This window comes from Lonchura striata, chromosome Z (genome assembly GCF_050655825.1).
Source record: "Lonchura striata isolate lonStrDom1 chromosome Z, ASM5065582v1, whole genome shotgun sequence".
NCBI lineage: Eukaryota > Metazoa > Chordata > Aves > Passeriformes > Estrildidae > Lonchura > Lonchura striata.
Window position 1 is genome coordinate 32,790,368 of NC_140740.1, and position 21,575 is coordinate 32,811,942.

General features: G+C 38.4%; 1 protein-coding gene across 14 annotated transcripts in view; it reads left to right on the forward strand.

The window, feature by feature from the left end:
- CSNK1G3 (casein kinase 1 gamma 3) overlaps positions 1-21,575 on the forward strand; it is a 228,019-nt gene that overhangs the window by 15,377 nt on the left and 191,067 nt on the right. For 11 of the 14 annotated variants that reach the window (XR_014951366.1, XR_014951367.1, XR_014951368.1 and 8 more), the window contains exons 3-5: positions 1,097-1,512; positions 5,325-5,365; positions 20,792-20,861. Coding sequence is in view for 8 of the 14 variants with exons in the window: in XM_085566822.1 (XP_085422948.1) it covers positions 1,335-1,512; positions 5,325-5,365; positions 20,792-20,861 (289 nt within the window). In the remaining 6 variants the exon portion in view is untranslated. The remainder of the gene's footprint in view (positions 1-1,096; positions 1,513-5,324; positions 5,366-20,791; positions 20,862-21,575) is intronic. The other 3 variants (XM_085566826.1, XM_085566828.1, XM_085566827.1) reach the window with 2 other exon arrangements.

Sequence of the window (21,575 nt, forward strand, 5' to 3'; positions counted from 1 at the left end):
GATTTAGCAGATGCAACTATTCATGTGACTGTTCATATTATTTTGTATATTTTTCACTACTACCACTTTGATTTTTGAAATTTTGTGGTCAGCTGTGATGTGAGTAATAATTTTACTCTGTGAGAAATTGGTTTATAAAGTAAAAGTGTCTTCATATCAAAGTGTTAAAAATAAGCTCCTGGTGACTACCTTTAAAATAGGGTGTAGCACATGAAATACATTTTTCCAGAAGATGTTCTCCATTACTGCTGTGTATTCCCAACATTGAAGCAAATGTAGGAAAATAATTTTGGACAGATGTTTAACTCATTGTGGAATTTTCCCGCTTCTCAATTATGGGGTAGAAACTTCTGAATTACAGGGGCTTACACCACTGTCATCAAATAGAAAACAATATCCAGTGTTCTTATAACTCAATTTAAAAACAAAAGCTTTCTTATGATTCTTATTACAGTAGTAAGATAACATTGTTTTTCCTTTGCATGAATTTTGTAGAAGTTTGTGTCTAGGCAGTGATGCTAAACAAGGGAGAAGGGGAGCAGGGAAACAGGTTTATGACAGAAGTATAGTATGGGAGAATAAGTAAATACAGTTTAGTTTTAGACTTCAGACTTTTAGAGTTACTGAAAGAACTCGAGTATCCTTGCCATGAGTTTATAATTTGTACATCTCAGAAATTACAGTTCAGAAAATACAGTATATTTCTATAACTTCAATAACTGCAGCTTGAGCATTTGCTTAAAACAGCAGATTATATTTGAGGGAAAATAAATATCTTTTGAAGAGCTGGCATAAGGTGAAGTGAGTGTGTCCAAGCATCAATATTAAGTGTGTTTATTCAGGAAGAAGTTTTATAGGTCTTTTTTGTTGCTTTAAAAAAAAACAGCCTATTGTTTGAAGTGTTGAAATTTTAGTACACTTCAGTCATAACAATATCACTTATACTAGAAATAGAATTTACCTTAAAGTAGTGCTTTTCATAGATCTGTAAAGCAAATATAATTAGTTACAGCTTAATTGTGAGGCTAGTTGAAGGGAAAGCTAATTTTGTTCAAGAATCTTAATGTCTTGAATAACTTTGTTTTTCTTTTAACAGAATTCCTCTAAAGACTAGGAAATATTGCTGGTGTCGTGCATTCTGGAAATACATTTTACTACAGGTACCACCAAGGCTTTGCAAACCGGATGAGCATGATGCAGTTGACTGCTTCCTGACATTAACCAGCTGGGCATTTCAGTCATGATGTTTTCATTCTCACCTTGTCCAGTTGGAATTTGCTTATACTGATTTTTAAAAAGAGGAATAAATCAAAGTGGAGAACCATAAACTTGACATGGAAAATAAAAAGAAAGACAAAGACAAACCAGATGAAAGAATGGCACGGCCTAGTGGGAGATCAGGCCATAATCCATGTGGAACTGGTTCTTCAAATTGTGGAGTGTTAATGGTTGGCCCTAACTTCAGAGTTGGTAAAAAAATTGGATGCGGTAATTTTGGAGAACTACGGTTAGGTAAGATTCTTGTTAATTTATTTCAGTTTACATTATTCAAGGCCATTTTTATGCAGTCTAGGTAAGAAAATTTCTCTTTGAATACCATGCAGCTCTTCAAACTGTCTCAGAGCTTCAGTTGTGCAAGGCACATTCAGCCCATATTTTGTGGTTTTACCCCAGCCAGTGCAAGCTTGATGACATGAAGAATCTGTACATCAGGATACTTCTGTTACTGAAATGTTTTCCAGCTATCTGCAGTGCTCTCCTAATTAAGTCAGTTTTCTCTTCCAAGATGTTGGAACCTACATCATGGTTATTGTAGCAGTCTTTTCTGACTTCCTAAAGCACTTTATTGAGTTATATTTAGGGCTAAATATATGAGAGACATCCCTGTCCTGTAGGTTTGGCAGATCTCTTGCAGATACTGTAACCAGGTACTACAGAAGTTTTCATACCCCTTAGCAAGGAAATTCCTTGGTTTCTTTTTTAATGTAGTGAGGCTAAACACTTGAGTTGCTATTAGAACAGGGCAGTGAGAATCTATAGAGAAAAATTGGGATAATTCAGTCACTCGAGTTGTCTGCTGAACAGATGGCTGAAAATCAGGTGGTGGAGAAGGCAGACTGAGAAGGACCTATAGAGTTTTGAAGAATTTGGGTAGCAAAGCTGGACATTCTAGCATTTATTAAAATAGACACTGATGTGTGTGAGCTTTTAGAAGACTATAGTTTTGAGAACTTGCATTTCCAGGATGGACAGCATGATTAGCTAAGGTTTTCAAGATGTCTAAGTTCAACTGTGTGTTAATAAATACATCTTGACACTTAATGGCAAGAATTTATTCTAGTATTGTTAGAAGGTTTGAGTTAAAGTGCTTCATGCAGTAAATAGAGGTGGATTTCACAGTTAGATATTTGAGAGGATGGTGGGCTATAGTATATAGGTGTTGTTTCTATTTGATCATTGCCTGTGGTAGAACTCATTGCCCTTCAGACAATATTTATGATAGTGTTTGCATAAAATATAATATGTTTTTAATGTAGTACATTCTGGGGCCTGTCATCATGTAAACAAATGTAGCAAATTAATACTGTAGAGGTATTTAAGAAAATATTGCTGCAGCTCTGACTTAGGACACTAAATTTTGCAGTCTCACTTTTAGGTTCTCTTTTTACTACTATTAATAGTTACACAAAATTGATACATTTTGACATTTACAGTGTTGCATACATGCCTTTGCAGTCTGCAAATAAAGCTGAAAAATTGTTCTTCCTCACTTCCCAAACTTTTGCATACTTGCCTTCAAGTCTTAATTTTTGTTTCAAACCTCTCAATGAACTAAATCAAACCAGCAAGATTAATTCTACATAAAGGTGACTGCAAACTAGTAATTTTTTTGTCTGCCTATTATTTTGGTCTCAAAGTACAGAGCTGATTAAGAATTAATATCTGACTAACTTACTTACTTGCAGCTGTTACAGTGAAACAATGTATTTTATTTTAAATACAATATTCAATTAGTTAAGACTTACAGTTTGATAGTACTGAAATAAAGTAAAACATGTAAGTAAAAGAAATAAGAGGGAAATTATGGGACAGTATATTGTCCTGCAGCAGTCACCAGGACATGTATAGCCTTTCTGATTTTGATAACTGTGGGTTTTGCTTATATTCTAGATATTTCAAATCCCTATTTATTGTTCTTTATGAGGAAGATGTTTTAAATGTAAGTTACTGAAAGCAAAAGTTAGTATTGTTGTTATAGATTCTGATTTAATTTTTATTTTTTTATTTTTTCATTTGGTTTGCTACAGTATCAAGTACTTAGTGTGCACTCTTTCTACAAAGATGTACACAAGGTGCTTATTTTTTTATATGCACTTCTGCATATGGAAATATATTTTGAGCACATGTCCTAAGGTTAAACCTGAGGGACTTAAAGGAGGAATAAAGTTGTAGAAGGATGAAGTTACGGTCAGAAGATAAAAATTCAGTTATATATCAGGAGCTGTTTTTCTTCCATCTAAGAAGAAAGAAGCCACTTCACTAGTGGCTTGGGGGTCAAATGGGAAATTGGATCTGTGTAGCAAATTACTGTCTGTGATCTTCAGCCATTAGCTTGCGAAGGACTAAATTGGTTTGGCTATTGAGCTGTTAATTTTAAGACTCTTTGTTATACTTAAATTAAACTGATATAGTTAAGATAAACTGATAAGGTAGTAAAAGAGAATTTGTGTCTGTTGCCAGTGATGCATTACTCAATACCTGTTATGTGGTTATGGACAGATCAACAGTGGTGTTTTATATATGTATCTGCTGTATTTTAAAGAGATGTTTGTCCTGACTGACCACCTGGAAAGTTAGTGGCCCTTCTGATGCTACTTCAGAATAAGGATGTCATTACAGCTCTTGGAACTCAATGTCCTGTTACTTAATTGTAACTGGGTTTGATACTTCCTCAGAGTAGGTGATGTATATAGCTAAGAGATGGAATGAGCAGGGCTCCCACAAGAGTTTCTGTTGGTGTCTTATAGATTCTAATACCATGCAAAGACGCAGAAACAACTGCAAAATACACTTATCAAAAATGTAACTGATATGATCAGCCAATAAGAAATACTTAGGATGCCTGGATATCCACTCTAGTCCCTACATAGGGGACTATGACCCCTTTTGTGGGTCAGATTATAGCATACTGCTCATATTAATTACGTGTTTGTTGTCGTGAAGCCCTCAGGTTATTTGTTTTTGATTTTTTTGGATTTTTTTTGTGAAGTTTGATCCACTAAGAGATGTAAGCTTTTAATGCATTTTATTTCAGCTTTATAGGAGTACTCTCTTTTTTAAAAGAATCATTAGCAGTTCTTAGTCTTTGACTGTTGGTGTAACTCACTTGATTGAAGTATGTTCGTGGGTCCAACCCTCTGTGGGGCATTCTCTTAAGAGTTGGACTCAGTGGTCCTTGTGGGTCCCTTCCAAATCAGAATATTCTATGATCCTGTGTAACTGTCTTCACAGGGAACTTTTTAGACTTGGTCCATGTCTTTTCCCCATTTGATTTCTTTAACAAAACTGAGCTAAACATAGGAAATTCATACCTGAGTAATACTACAGAGAAAAAAATGAGGATTATCATTAAGAATAACATAGACTAAATGCATTTGAAGATTGTCAAGAAAGAAAAAGTGTTGGAAGTGACAATTTATCCTTTATCTTCTATTTTTAATCTTACACCTATAAAACTTGTTTAACATTTTAGTAATTGCATACAGTTTGAAGTGATGGTTATCGAAAAGTTCTTACCCAGTTACAGAATCCCTGTTAAAGCTGCAGATGCATTTTGCAAGTGGTGTAAGCCTATCAGGAATGTTATTGTCCTGTCCTAAGTTTTAGCTTAGTAAATTACATAATTGAGGAGAAAAAGTCCTCAATTAATTAACCAGTTAATTCTAGTTTTAATTAGTGCTGATTTTTCAAAATTGCATGGTAATTTAAAAATAAATTTCAAATAGTTTTCAGCAATAATTATGAAAAAATCCCATTCTGGTTATTGTGATTTACCAATTTTCAAGCTTTTTTAGTTCAAAAAAAATCACAAACTTGATGACATATCTGAAACTCTCTGTGAAATTTTCACCTCTTAAATTATTCAAGGAAAAATTATTTTTAAATTAAAGTATTGGTTTAATAAACCTACATATTGTAAGTCACTGCCAGAACACTAGCACCTTAGATGAAAAATATTTTGAAGACTTTCTTGGTATTTAAATGGCATTTAGTTGAACAGAAAAGCCAGTGTCTCACATTCTTGTTTTTATTCTTTTTTCAAGGGAAAAACTTATACACAAATGACTATGTGGCAATTAAGCTGGTAAGTTAATATTTTTTAAAGGATTTGGGATGAAAAACTAATTGGATTTTTCCTTTCAGATGTTAATGAGTTGATTTCTTTAATTGAAACATTTAATAGTTTTGTATGATTTCATTGAATTAGATAAAAAGCAATTAGTGATATATGTAATTGTGTTGTTTGGCCATATTGGGTAAAAGTAGTTTTTAATTATTGTCACTGTTTTCAAGGCTAAATTGGTGTTTGCAAAGTCAGTGATGGTTTAGTGCTGCTTCAAGGATGCACACTCTACAGCAGTCATCTTAGTAGATTCCTTTGTTGTCCAACAAGTAGAGGAACAAGAAGTTTACTGTGAATCTTAATATCAAATGACTATAGGGAAACTCCAGAAATTCTTGAGACTGCATGTGTTTTAATATCCACACTCCTGCCCCCAAGTAGTTTTCATCTCTAACTGCTGGTATTTACATATCACTTTGGTAGACATGTTTTATTTGCAATGCGGTGTAGTATGTTTACTTCTTTTTCAAACATGATACTTTTGGATATTGTGTTAATACATAATTGTTTGGCTTTTTCTCAGATCATCGGAACTACTTTGGTTACACTCTATTTTGCTTCTGGATTTTTTTAACTTTCTGGTAAATGACTGTTGTCATAACTGAAGTCTTTCATGATGACATTCACTTGGTTACTTCTCATAATTGAAGGATTTTTAGGACTTCTTGTTGCTGCAGTAGCACAAAACTTTTTGCATAGAATAGTATGGTTTCATAAAGTGAAAGGTAAACTCTGGGAACAGAAATGCCATGCATTTTGATAAGAAACCTGATAAACATTACAAACGTAATAAACTCCTGAAAAATACTGGTATCACTCTCCTGCTCTCTACTACTGTCCTAATTTTTGGAGTAGTAGAAGTGTTTAAAACATGCAAATTATGCAAAACATGCAAATTGAGAGAGCAATGTTGGATACAGTTTTGAGGTTATTGTGTGTTAAATCAGATTTACACTAATTTTGTTTCAATATATCTTGAACTTACTCTGTATGTCTGGTGAAAGTTGAAAATAGTCGGGGAATTCTTCTACTTAAAGGCTGTCTACTACGAAGCACTTGTAGAAATACATTGCAAGGTAGTGAGGATTTTTAAGCACTAATTACTTGATCATGTAGAGCAAGGCAACTTTATCTGATCGATTTTTTCGATAAAAACTTTTTTATGACACGTACAACTTAGTAAGCGTGGCTACCATTTCAGCCCATTTCAGCTGTCACAGGTGATGCTTGTCATTGTCAACATTTACTTTTTTGATTTCCAGATATCTCAATCTTAGAGCTGCTTGTTCCCAGCTGAGTTAAAAGCTTGAAGCAACTTTATTAAGTAATTTAGTTTGAAGTCACTAAAGAGCAATTAAGTATATATGTAATTTACTACTATTGCTGAAAGAACTCTGACTATGTAGTGACTTCCACTTTTCCTCTTACACTAGTGGCAGGAAAAGCTGTAATGTCTTTGCAATGAAAAACAGATGAAGGAATTATAATGATAATCAACACTGCAGCTTACATCATCATAGTAAGATAAAAATACATTTATTAGCAGGTAGAACTAGTGGATTCTTTTAATATGGTTCTCCCTTTCTTTTATTTCCGTATGTATTTCAGATACATACTTATTTCCATATTGGAAGGGATTTGAGTCTCAAGGTTCAGTCTGCTAAAAGCAGCTACATCAAACAGTGGGATTTATTTGGATTTTGTATTTTTTCCTGTTCTTCTCCTTTTTGAGACAGTGCTGGGACTTTTTTCTAACAGTTATAGATACAGTGGCATATGATCCTTTTCCTTTTAAAATGTAAGTTTTTGTTTTCTCTGGCACTTTTACTTTTGTGCTTTCAGAGCAGTCATTAGGCTTATGTTTAGCTCTTGTTTTGTTATTGTAAATGAGACGCTTAACTTCCTCTCTGTATTGCACCTTTGTAGTTCAAGTTTAGCCTTCCTGAATGGGGTTATTTGAATTAAGTTTATGTTGCAGTCTAAGCAGTTACCCTTGGCAGGTGTGGTTGTTGTAATCTCTCTTGCAGTATCCTAAAATTGTATTTGCATTCCTCATGGTAGCATTCCAGTTTTGACCTACTGTTGTCTTACGAGCAGCAAGATATCTTCTATTGTATATCAATGGTAACCATATACTCTAGTGCAGAAGGACTCTGTGGGTTTCTCTCAAGTGCAGTGAATGGCTGTGTTTATACAGCAGCTTTCAGGAATGCTTGCATTTTTAAAATAAGTGTATTTTACAAGTGCTCTATTGACTCAAACTTTTTAATTGTTTTGAATTAATAGTTCCCTTGTGCATAAAATTATACAAACATTGTCTTGTTATGGTACTTAGGGCAACTTCAGGACTTGTGTAAAAAATAGCTTAAACAGTTTTTTTATGTGAGGTCTAAGCGTTATACAATATATGCATTTTAACGTATAATGTTTAAACATAAATGCATAAATTTAATTTGGTAGAACAACTACAGTTCCAGAATCTTCCTCTTCATCTGTCTTAATTCATTATTGCCTGTTCTGGTTGGACACATACTCCAGCTTGAGAGGTCAGAATAGACTTTTTTAAGAGCTATAATGAAACTTTTTAAGAGCTGGGCTTGTACCAGTTCAGTGCTGTGTAGTGGTGTTTGTATGTTTCTGCTGGTCTTTTAGTATACAAACTGATTTCTTGTGATCAAGTGATTCTTTAGGAATAGCTGTTTGGTGTGTAAAAGTTGTACCTTTCCTGCTCACCTCTTCTTATTGTTAGATTTACTACTTTGTTACATAACCCTTACATGTCCTATTCACTATTCAGCTTTTCTTTTTCCTTTATTATTTTTCCCTTTCCTTTTGACATATTTCTCCATTGCTCAAATTTATCTCCTCTAGCAGATGCTTAGCTACTACCAAAAGACTAGCTAAAGGAATTTCTGCTTGAGCATGTCATGACCTATCTGTAGGGGCCATGATGTTCATTATAAATTCTCATCAGGATTCAACAAAAACACTGGACATGCTTTAGGGAGCTCTTGTGCTTTTTTGTGTGATCATCTTGTGTCTGGCAACCAGTCCACTATTTGTACTTAAAAGGTGTTGGCTAACAGGCCCTGATATTTGAAGGCTTCCACAAGTGCTAGGTTGCAAGCCTGTAATTTTTACAGTACACTTTAATAAACGCTCAACACACTACTTAAAGGTGTTGGCTCACAAACCCCAACATTTCTACAACTCCCCACTCCCACAATAAACTTCAGTATGGAGTAGAAAATGATAGCTGTGCTTTGCCCAGACAGAGTCAAGGGAGAAGAGAAACAAAAGCAGAAAAGGAAGAGAACAAAAGAATACCATCAGTCCTTAGATCCTGCCTTGGTCTCACTTGTGTGGCTGGTCCAGAGCTGGGAATTGTGAAAGAGAAAGAGAGGAAAAAGAAAGCAGTGGAGTCCAGTCTGCTTCCTTTCATATTTAACCTGGTGCAGCCTCTTACATGTGAGAGTTTTTGTGCTCTTTTTTTCTTGGATGCATAGCCAGCCCTTGGAGCCCTCCTCCAGGGAATGAGCATAGGGTGGGGAAGTGAGTACAAGTCTCCAGATGGAGCAGGGAGTTGGCTCAGCACTGTGCTGCCCCACCTCAGTGAGGCCGTCTTCCAATTGCAGCTTTTCTGCCAGAACAATCAGAATGTTTGAGACAAAACATCTATATCACCCAGTGGCTCAAATATTCCTTACTATTGGTTGGACATACGGCTCATCTTTGGCTGTGGTGATCTCTATATATTATATGCAGGGCTAGGAGAGGGAGGAAGCAAGACAGTATGCAGCTAATCAAAGTTGCAAAAAAGGGTTATGCTCATCATTAAAAACGGAAATCCCACCAATTTTACAGTCCCCATTTGTGTCAAACACTTTCCCCACCCCATGGTTTAAAACCAAAAGAAATCTGGCATCCAAGGCTTGATTCATTGAACAAGTTATTTGGTTGCAGTGCTTGGAATTGTTCGGCAATGTGGTCAGCAGCTTCCTTCATCTTTACTCAGGCCTCTTCAGTGGAAGTTGTAGTATTGTGGATGGTGACAGAAATGGTGACCCCTTTGATGAGGCTGAGCATCCCATGTAATGCTTGTTCAATAATGGGTACACTGATGCATCCATCTCTGAAGGATTGTCAAATTGAACATTGATAGGACACAGGGAAGGAATTCAGGCACCACATTTCCATTCAGCATAGTATTCTAGTGATAGGCATAAGATTTTTCATCTGAACTCCTCCAAGCCAACCCCAGAGGGGTTGTATATTTCATCATTCTTCAATTATAATTTTCAGTAAGATTTCAGGTACTAAACTGAAAAATGTACAGAGTGTTGGTTCTATTACAATTTTAGCAAGCATATCTTGCTAAAACGTTTTATTCAAAGTTCTAATACCAAGTGTGAACCATATTTCAGAGGAGGTCTTCAGGTCAGGTGTTACAAGTACTATACATCACAGTAGACAAACTTACAGGCAACAGAAAGAATCTTAATTCCTTCTTGGATGAAGCAGGGCAAGGCAAAGCCCTTGGCTGTGAGGCCTCCATATACTTATTCTTGTATTAGCTCCCAAACTGAGTTAGAGTCTTATTATGGTAGTTCTTGTTTAACAGGATGAAGATTAAAGGACGCGTTGCTGAAACATCTTGGGTCGGTAGTGCTACATACAGATTGTAAAACAACAGCAACATGTAGTTGCTGTTAGTAGTCAAAATGCTTGATCAGTTAATGTCAGTCATTGCTTTGTCATAGTTCTTGTAGGAAAAGAAAAAAGGGAAAATGCCTTGTTCTAAACCAGTAGTTGAAAAGAAGGTACTATCCACTGATGTGAACACAATGCTCTTTATCATAGGCATCGGTAGCTATCCACAAGTAACTGCTGAAAGGCTTTGAAGTCACTGCTCCAATAGTGAAAAAATCTGCTAAAACTGATTGTCCTGGGCTTAACTTTAATTGCTGATGTTTAATTTGATCTCTGGTTTTCCTTTTGTGAAAGATACAATTTATTCAATTTCCTCTGGCCCATTCCTGTACCTGGAGCAGTAAAGTGGTTGCTGTTGTCTCTGGGTGGAATTGGGCTTGAGTAAGTATCTGAACCACTGCTTTAAAACTCTGTACTTTTGCCTGTGCCTAAACTAAAAACTTCCAGTAGGATTAGTCTGAGCCTCCATATTTGAGGTGGGAATATATACAGCTTCTTGCTTCTCCTCATTTAACTTAACCTGCAATAACTTTGATGTTTTGGTTCTGGTATATCGCACGATTTGGTAACAGTTTGCTGACCCTGTCTGTCGTCTCTGATTTCAGTTTTAGCTAGTGGTCCAGAATCCAGGTGCTACATCCTGCAATTTTCCTCATGGAGGATTCTCTCATATGCATCCTGAAGCTGTATGGAAGCCTTGCTAATATGACATGTTTGACAGCAAACAGCCCTTCTGCCTTCAGCATCTTTTCCTGATTGCTCTCAGCAGCAAGCAGCTCCATCTCCTGAGGCCTGCACTCCCTTTCCAGGAAACCTAAACCCCCTTGACCAAAAGGCAGCCCACTGCGTGAGGGACTAGGACTCTTAAGGACCATTTACCTGTATGAAAACCTCAGATTCTCAGTATCACTTGGCCTCTTCTTCTGCAGCTTAATTCTGCTCTACAGCAACTGCTGCCTACACTTCTGTCTTTACTATGGCCACTTTTCTGGCTTTAGCCTCTTCCACAGCTGTCTGTCTCCTTGCCCAGCACTCCTGTGGTTCTCTCCTTCTCATCCTCATCTGTCACTGAGACGCTGTTGAGGCAGGATGGGAATGAATAGACTTGGTTCAGAAGGCTGAGAGTATAACTCTGATTTATTTGAAAATACATTTCTCTTTTATACAGAGCTTCATGCAGACCAACTCTATTGGTCCTGAAGTAAAAACATCTCATACTATTGGTGTGCAGTGAATGACATACAGTAGCAAAACCTAACTATAAACAGTGTGAACAACAAGAGAGATAAAGAACTTATTTACATTCTTTCTTGATAGTTTCACAGGCTTCTGCCTGGTTAGAAATTTTCCGTTTTCTTTTTGACGGAATCTGAGACCTACACATTACTGCTTTTGATTCCTTCACCTTGGGTGTGTCGCTCTCTTTGTTTCTAAAAATCCAGTAGCTTAATCTTGCCTTTTCATTTCACATACTAGTTCCTTATCTGAGCACTTGCGTAAGTCCTTGTACTCCAAAGGCCACCTTCACATCCCTACTGTGGTACCCAGCACATCTTTATATATATACACCCTTAGATTGGGTAAGGTCCCTTTTCTATATTCAGCAAATATTCCAATTTTGCTCTTTCATTTTTCTCTCTATCCAAACATCTCTGGAAGTGATCAGCCAAATCTCTTGGATGTTTTTTAAGAGCTCAACCAAGACTTTCAAATATTTTTGCAAATGTTTTGCAGCTGAATTTTGTAGCAATTTGTCTCTCTCTTTTGCTGTCAAATATTTTTGTAAAAAAAAGTCTGTCTCATCTTGCTTTCTGTATGAACATTTTTGTAAAAGAGTCAACCAAATTTTATAGAAATGTCTCTCTCTCTTTGCTATCTAGACATTTTAGTAAGGAGTCATTAATCTTTTTGTATTTCCATTAGCATGACACATAGTACTCTACATATGAAGATGAGCGTAGGTCATACTTTCCCATAAAGGGGAAGGGGTCCATGCTTGGAATTTCCTGAGCCGTCATGTCCTGCTTCTCCCTGTTCCTGGTTCATCCTGTACCCCAGTCGGAGATGGGGATATCTGAGTCCATCCAGCTAAAAATAGCTCAAGAGCTGTTCAGTCCCTCTCAACCTCAATGCCAATTTACTGTTACAAGCCATTGGTAGTGTGATGTTTGTTGTAAATTCTTACCAGTCTAAGTGAAGTCACCAGACCACGTGCTGGGGAACTCTTGCACTTTATTGTACAGCTGTTACAACTCTGGAACCCGCACTATTAGACTCAAAATGTGTTGGCTAACAACTCCTTCATTTTGTACAGAGCGGGGAAAAGTATGTGCTTTGCCCAGGCAAAGCAAGGAATGAGAGAAATTAAGGTGAAAAAGAGAGAGGGAGAATGAAGAAGTTCACCATCTGTAGATTCCTGCAGTTAGTCCTGCTGCAAGGGTGATCCAGAGGTGAGATAGCAAAACAAAGAAACGGAAAGATACGGAAAGAGTCATGAAGGGGGTCCAGTTCACTTCCTTTTATCTTTAACCTGATGCAAACTCTTATGTAAAAGAGACTTTTCATGCTGTTTTGTTTGCACATGCACAGGCAACCTTTTGAGCTTTTCTCTGGGAAGTCAGTTGGGAGGGACTGAGCAGGAAGCTGGCTCAGAACACTGCTACTCTATCTCCATGGGACCCTTTGTTTTGCTCACGTTTTACCTGTCATAACAGTCAGAATAATTGAGACAAATTATGCTTATGCTTAGTCTTCCATGGAAGACCCATGTGCTTCTGGAAATACATCAATTTTTCTTTCTTTGGGTAAAAGATAGGAAGTTACAAAGTAGTAATCACTGCCTTTTAAGCTGTAATCTTTAATTCACCGATTCACTAGTCCACTCTTAAGATTATAATTGCTGAAATTGTAAGTGAAGGCTGTGTATAGAAATAAAGTTGCACTTTGCTTCAGGGTTGTAATGTTTTATCTCTGTTTTTTGTTTTTAAGGAATAACTGTGGTCTGGAGTCACACCTTTTCAGAATCCCTCTAGGATATGTAGTAAATCCAAATGTAGTGCAAGTCTGTTTAATAGACTGTTCTTTTCCTGTAACAAGAGCCTAACTCTTAAGGAATTTTTTTCCTGAAAATGGCTTTTGTTTGACATTGCATACAAATGTGTAAAGCAGACACAGAATGTAAACTGAGATGAGTTCTCACAGAATTACTAAAACCATGAAACGTAGGTAATAGCTGAATGTTTATATTGTGCTTTGGCTTATTAAACTTTTTGAATATTACTACCTTACAGTTCAAGTAAACTGCTTTTTCAAAGTCCCTTTAACAGGAAGTAACTTGAAAATTGAATACTATTTTATTCCATGTATTTGAGACAAAGTAATTGTAGAAAGAATTTATAATGAATGTAAAACAGATTTCACATTTCAGGTGTCTTTATTATTGTGTTTGAATGTATAAGCATGCCACAGAAGAAAAAAGTGAGGTAAAAACCTCTCTGATAAACTAAGGAGTAGTTGTTCCTGTCGCTCAGGTAACTGGGGCTCAATAAGCTGCACATTAGTTCTTTCATGGCAGCAAGAGACCATGTTCTTCATTTAGAGAGAAATGGTCTTTTGCAGGGAAAAGAATTTGTCTGTTTTAATAATGAAGCTGTGAAATAATTAGATGTGAATATAAAAGCAATGTAGGGAGGGTGGCATACAGAACTTTGCAGATCCCAGAACAGTTTTTCCGGGATACTTCAGTGAAAACATGGGCTTATTTAAGTAAACAAAATACACTAGTTTCTTTTAGTAAGAGGAGAAGTTGGCTTCAAGCCACTCTGGGATTAATGTGATGTTTGAACAGTTATGTAACACTCAGGCATATTTTTATATGGTGAATTGTACTAAAAGACTAGTGAAACCAAAGAGCTATGATTTGCTATTTCTTTATTACTGACTTTTCTTTTTAGACTTGTAGGTACAGTATTGTATTCTTCATGCTTACGTTATGGTGAAAGATTACATTTAACGTTCTTTTGTCTTGATTTATCTGTTTCTGTCTTTTCTCGTTTATGTATAGTTATTGTGTGCAATAGAGTGGGATGTGCAGAAATAATTCTAACCAAAGAGGTTATTGTACTTGCCCTTTTACAAGTTTTGTTGAACAAGGTGATGTGTTCCCTTTGCATGTTTGGAACGACAAGAAGCTATCTAAGCCATTTTACAAAAATAAGGCAGTTCCTAAAGGCTGTCATTCAGTAAACTAACTACAAATACATATTGCCATATTTCATTTTGCTTTTTCTGGAGGGGATAAAAGTGTTTAATTGTCTCTCTGCTGAACAAAGGTTTAGCTTTAGTCTTTGGTTATGTGTTTTGACTGTTCAAGGACATTGCCTTCTGGAGATTTGTCAGGACTGTTTTCTGCTGGGTCAAGCAACATTCATAAGAGGGTGTGTGTGTTAGAAATTGGAAGCTATTTTTTTTAACCTAGAATTTTTTTAATCTATTCCTGTAAATTTAATACATACAAGCTGTTTTTCATCCTTTTAATGGGACCCTGTTAAAATCATGAGGGGTTAAGTGGTTAATGTACCACTAATAGAGACAAAACTGTATAACTGAACAAAATAAAACTTCCTGTAAGCAAGGGTTTTGAGTTATTCTAAGAAGCAGACATGCAGAGTTGTGTGGACTAAAATATTTTTTCTTAGCTGCCAGAATCCTAAGTTTTAATTAGGCACTGTGTAGAGTATAGTTTATTTTGCAACTAACAGACTTGTATGCTACAAGCAAATTAATTGCTAAATTTGTGTTGTTTCCTAAAAGTGTAAAATATTTCAAATACGTTATAGTGGGTTTCATCATGTCTCTAAAAGCTGAGTCCTAACGGTTGATAGTTGTGCTGATTTGCTTTGACTCATTGTCTTGGTTTGAAAAGTTGGGAGTCTGTGAAGGAAGGCAAGAGCCTCCTGTGAACTGGAAAAGGTAAATCCCCTCCCTCCGAATTACCACAATTTCAAAATTAAAAGGCTCTCAGGCATAGATATGGGAATGGGAATAACAGTTTTTTACTAGGAAAAAAAAAACAAAAAAAATGTAATTAGTACAAACAAAACTACCTGACACCCTGAGGAGTCAGGGTGTTGGTAATAGTCCAGTTAAATGGTGGCTGCTCCTCCTGGAGTGGCAGATGAAATGCTGCTGAAGTGATGATCTGTAGAAGGGTGTAGTTTTCTCTGAAAGTCTGGTGATAGAGTAGATAGTCCTGGTCTTCCTCTGGGGATCCAGCGGGGAAGAAGCTGCTTCTCTGGGAATCCAGCGAAGACGCTGCCCTAATGTCCCAAAAATGCAGGTAGGGATGCTTGGCTTCTCCCTGTGGGTGGAGCATCTCACAGTGGGATGATATAACTTTACTAGTCATGCAGTAAGTCATTCAATGGCTCATTAACAGAAGATACCTCCCCGGAGGGAGACATTGTTCTTGGAAGAGATAAGAAAACTGCCTAATTTAAGAGGCGATACCTGCCTCCTCCAACAGAGGGCAAATAGAGTACATGCTTATCTTACAAGCCAGGACATTATCCACCCCTTATTCTATTTCCATCTGCATCACAATGAAATCTTACACTCAGTTCTCACTTAAGATTAGGTTTTCCTGTGGTACACAACGGGTTTTCCCATCTTTCTGCATTACCCACCAAGTGTAACCAGGTCTTTGAGCAAAAACAATCCCATGGATGGGTTTGTTTTTGCCTGAGGTGGAATTAATCCAAACAGTTTTTCCTAAAATACCTTTCATATGTACCACAGGGACTTTATCTCCATCTGCTGTGTGCAAAGGTTCTGACTGGGCAGGGCCAGCTCGATTGACATACCCTCAGGTGTTGACCATCCAGGTTGCTTTTGCCAGGTTAATTTCCCAGTTTCTAAATGTTCCCCCACCAAGTGCCTTTAGGGTAGTCTTAAGGAGTCTGTTGCACCGTGCAACTTTGCTGGCAGCTGGACCGTGGTAGGGAATATGATATATCCATTCGATACCATGTTCTCTGGCCCAGGTGTTGATAAGGCCGTTCTTGAAATGGGTGCCGTTGCAGACTCAATTTTCTCAGGTGTGCCATGTCTCCACAGGACTTGCTTTTCCAAGCCTAAGATGGTGTTCCGGGCAGTGGCATGAGGTACAGGGAAAGTCTCCAGCCATCCAGTGGTGGCTTCCACCATGGTAAGCACGTAACGCTTGCCTTGGCGTATCTGGGGCAGTGTGATATAGTCAATCTGCCAGGCCTCCCCATACTTGTACTTGGACCACCGCCCTCCATACCATAGGAGCTTCACCTGCTTGGCCTGTTTGATGGCAGCACACATCTCACAGTCATGGATATCCTGAGAAATACTGTCCATGGTTAGATCCACCCCTCGGTCTCGTGCCCACTTGTAGGTGGCATCTCTGCTCTGATGACCTGAGTCATCATGAGCCCATCGAGCCAGGAACAACTCCCCCTTATGGTGCCAATCTAAGTCTATCTTTGACACCTCTATTCTTGCTGCCTGATCTATCTGCTCGTTGTTTCGGTGCTCCTCATTAGCCTGACTTTTGGGGACATGGGTATCCACATGACAGACCTTCAATGTTAGTTTCTCCACCCGAGAGGCAATGTCTTTCCATATATCAGTAGCTCAAATTGGTTTTCCTCTATGTTGCCAGTTGGCCTTTCTCCACCTTCCCAGCCAGTCTCACAGAGCATTGGCTACCATCCACGAATCAGTATAAAGGTAGAGCTTTGGCCACTTCTCCCTTTCAGCAATGTCCAGAGCCAGCTGAACAGCCTTGAGTTCAGCGAGTTGGCTTGATCCACCTTCTTCCTCGGTAGCTTGTGCAAGTTGCCCTGTGGGGCTCTGTACAGCTGCTTTCTACTTCTGGTTCATCCCTATGATGTGACAGGAACCGTCAGTGAAGAGAATGTAGTGTGTTTCCTGCTGGTAGTTGGTTGTATGGTGGAGCTTCTTCAGCCCTTGTCGCTTGTACCTGGTCCTCGTTGTCAGTGAGACCAAAGTTTTCACCTTCTGGCCAGTTCATAATTATCTCCAAAATCCCAGGGAGATTCAGGTTTCCAATACGGGCGCGCTGAGTGATGTGGGCAATCCATTTGCTCCATGTGGCGTCAGTGGCATGGTGGGTAGTAGGAACCTTTCCTTTAAACATCCACCCCAGCACCGGTAGTCGGGGTGCCAGGAGGAGTTGTGCTTCCATGCTATTCACTTCCAAGGCGGCTTGAACTCCTTCATAGGCAGCCAAGATTTCCTTCTCTGTTGGGGTGTAGTTGGCTTCGGACCTTTTGTAACTTTGGCTTCAGAATCCCAGTTGTCGGCCTTGAGTCTCACCAGGCACCTGCCAAAGGCTCCAGGACAAGCTCGGCTGCAGAGTAGAGCACGTTCTTGACCTCTGGTCCTGTCCTGACTGGGCCAAGGGCTACAGCATGAGCAATCTCCTGCTTGATCTTGGTGAAGGCTTGTTGCTGCTCAGGGCCCCTGTGGAAATCGTTGTTCTTGTGGGTAACCAGGTAAAGACAGCTATACTCGGGAATGTGCATTCTCCAAAAACCTATGGCAGCTAGGAAAGCTTGTGTTTCCTTTTTGCTGGTTGGTGGGGACATAGCTGTGATTTTGTTGATGAATTCAGTGGGAATCTGGTGTTGTCTGTCTTGCCATTTCACTCCCAGGAACTGGATCTCTTGGGCAGGTCTTTGCTCTTCTTGATGGTGAAGCCAGCTTCTAGTAGTATCTGGATGATCCTCTCACCTTTCTCAAACACTTCTGCCGCTGTGCTCCCCCACACAATGATGTCATCAATGTATTGCAGGTGTTCTGGGGCCTCACCCTTTTCTAGTGCAGTCTGGATCAGTCCATGGCAGATGGTGGGGCTGTGTTCCCACCCCTGGGGCAGTCGGTTCCAGGTGTACTGCACGCCCCTCCAGGTGAAAGCGAACTGAGGCCTGCATTCTACTGCCAGAGGAATGGAGAAAAACGCATTAGCAATATCACTGGTGGCATACCACTTTGCTGCCTTGGACTCCAGCTCGTACTGGAGTTCCAGCATATCCGGTACAGCAGCGCTCAGTGGTGGAGTCACTTCATTTAAGCCACGATAGTCCACAGTCAATCTCCATTCTCTGTCAGATTTGCACCCAGGTCAGATGGAGCTGTTGAAAGGTGAGTGGGTTTTGCTGACCACCCCTTGGCTCTCCAGCTCACAAATCATTTTGTGGATGGGGATCACGGCATCTCGATCCGTCCGATACTGCCGGCGGTGCACTGTCGAGGTCGCAATTGGCACGCGTTGTTCTTCCACCCTTAGGATCCTACTGCAGACAGGTTTTCTGACAGTCCAGGCAAGGTGTTCAATTGCTTAATGTCTTCTGCCTCTACAACAGCTATTCTAAAAGCCCGCCTGAGTCCCTTTGGGTCTTTGTAATAGCCGTTCCGGAGGACGTCTATGCCTAGTATACATGGAGCGTCTGGGCCAGTCACTATAGGATGTTTCTTCCATTCCTTCCGAGTCAGGCTCATCTAGGCTTCCACCAGAGTCAATTGTTGTGATCCCCCTGTCACACCAGCAATGGAAACAGGCTCTGCCCCCACATGTCCTGATAGTATCAGAGTACACTGTGCACCAGTATCAACTAAAGCATCGTATTTTTGTGTCTGTGATGTGCCAGGCCATCGGATCCACACTGTCCAGAAGATCTGGTTTTCCCATGCCTCTCCCTGGCTAGATACAGGGTCCCTCTAACACTGGTTATTATTCCTTTCCTGGGCATACATATTAGAGGTTCCTTCAAGGGGGATCTGATAGATGGTACCCAAAAGCTTGGTCACGGGAGGTTGAGGCTACCTTCACTTTAATGGAACTCCCCCAGTTAGAGTTTCCCTCCTTGAGTTGACGCACCTGTGCTGTGGGTTCCACATCTGTACTATTACAATAAGCAAATAAAACACATGATTATCTTACAAGCTAGGACACTCATGTTTACATTAAAGTTTTTTCAGGGAATATCTCTCTTCAGTACTTCACCTTAAATTTTATGTGTCCTTCTCATGACCTGTAACTAGGCCTTTGGTAGCCCAGTTAGTTTTGCTTAGTAATTAATTTTTTTAATAATAAACACTTGCTTATTTTAGGAAATTCTTGCTCGCTTCTCACTTTTTTTGCAAAGAATACAATGTTAAGTTATGCTGGTTGTTTTGGAGCATGAAAAAGATACAGTAAATTCTATTTGCTTCTTGCAGAAACTGTTACATTAGTCCTTCTTTTCTTTTAGGCATCCACCTTTGGCATTCTGGCAAGATCAAATGCATAAATAGACGCTGTCAGGGACTTCAGCAGTGATAGGAAACATCTAAGTCGTGGAGTCTTGGAGGGAGATGTGTTGAGGAAGAAGACTAAATTTCTCATTCTTGCATGTTGGCTCATAGTTTTTATGCCCTGAATACAATACTGAGAAACAGCACAGGTTTATAAACTTGTATCTTTAAGATGATGGTATGAGAAGAAAGATGAGCACTTTGCCCAAGCTTTTTCTGAAAATTGATGTTCAGCAAGTATCAGTTATTGGTGATAACTGTATTAAGAGTTACTTAACTATGTTCTGCAGTTCTAGTTACAGAATTAGTTTCCAAATTATCACTGATGTGTTGGAAGATCACAGAATCAATTAGGCTGGAATAGACCTGAAAGAGCATTACGTACAACCTCTGACTGAAGACCACCATGTCAGAATGTCACTCAGTGCCGTGGTCAGTCTTTCTGTAAACACCTCCAGGGATGATGACCCCACCACATCTCTGGCCAATGTCTAAGCACCCTTTTTGTGAAGAAATCCCCCCTAATGTCCAACCTAAGCCTCCCTGGTGGAGCTTAATCTTAAGATCATGTTACATGTCATAAGAAACAAGGCATGTCTTCTAGAAGATGCCCTAGGAAATTACTTCAAGAATCTTGTGGTAAAGAACCTTTTCTTTGCATCAGGAGATAGTAAAAAAGTTTGGATTTCCATTTAGCCTGCATGTGTATTCTTCTGTTTAATCTCATGTCGCTTCATTTAGTTCTGTGAGACCCTGACACATGGGCATGTTGAACACTGAAATGAGATTTCATTAATGTGTGTAAACCACAGACTTATTCTGGAGCTTTTGTTTTTGCTTATTTGGATTTATAATTTGGAATGGTGATACTTGACTTCTGCTAAGCTGTTACTATTTGGTGGAAGGATTTGGTATTTTTATTAAGATCCTAGGATAAGACTTGCAAAGATACATCTCTCAAGTATTAGGTATTTGGAGTTTTTTTTCAACCTGTTTAACTGCATATTAATGCCACATTCTGAAAAATGTAGGACATACCATCCACATGCTTTGGAGAAACATACTATTTTTTAGCTGTTCCATCATGTGTCTGTTATTTGATTTGCATGTTGGACTCTGGCCCAGTAGAGCAATACAAGATGTAAATATCCATATAAGTACTACTCTAAATGAAGGACATTTAGTTTTCTCTTTTTTAGTTGCCAGTCATTTCAGAAGAAACATTCAAACTTTCTGTGTGGCTTGGAAGTAGTAGGGCTAGTTTGGCTGGTCGTACGTTAGTATATTAGTTTTTAGGATTTGTTTTAAATGTTGTTTTTGTTTTTAAATCAGGAGCCTATGAAGTCAAGAGCACCACAGCTACATTTGGAATACAGATTCTACAAGCAGCTAGGATCTGGAGGTAAAAAGCAGTATAATGCATTTTACTGTAATGTAATCAAGGGTCAGTTTTTGGCTGAAGTTTTCTGATTTAGAGGTATAAATCTGTTTAATAAAGTGTTCCTTACAACTTAAAGCAGAAAAAAAGCCTGAGGAGTTAGTGGTTTAATGTATAAATTCCATTATTCTAACTTTTTTTTCTACTCAATAAAGTGTATCTATGAAGTCCTCACTATTTAATAAATCCTACCTATCACAGCTTTTTTTTGCATACAGGTATGCTTTGAACTAATACCTTTAGGAGAAATACCTAATACTAATACCTTTAGGAGAAATTTAAATGCAGTTTAATGTTTGAATTTCTCCTTTTACTCCCCTTGGTGCTTTTATACCCAGAAGTACTCTTATGGTTGTGGCTTGAATGATCCAATTGTCACCTTTTGTTTTCATAGGTGAGCAATACCTAAATCTTCTCAAATATTTTTGTGCCTTTCACAAAACTGCTTATAATCAGTTAGGAAGATGTGAAGTTTCTTACCCTAATAAAGTGAGTACAGATATTCTCTCAATCAGCTATAATATAGAAAAAAGAAATCTTTTGACATTTTTTTTTTGAAATTATTCCTAGATTAGGTCATGTACTTAACTATTTTTCTCTTTTTTTTTTTTTTTACTAATGTAGAAGTTTATTTTATGAGTGGACAGTGGTTTTCTATATATGTCTTCAGGGGCTTTT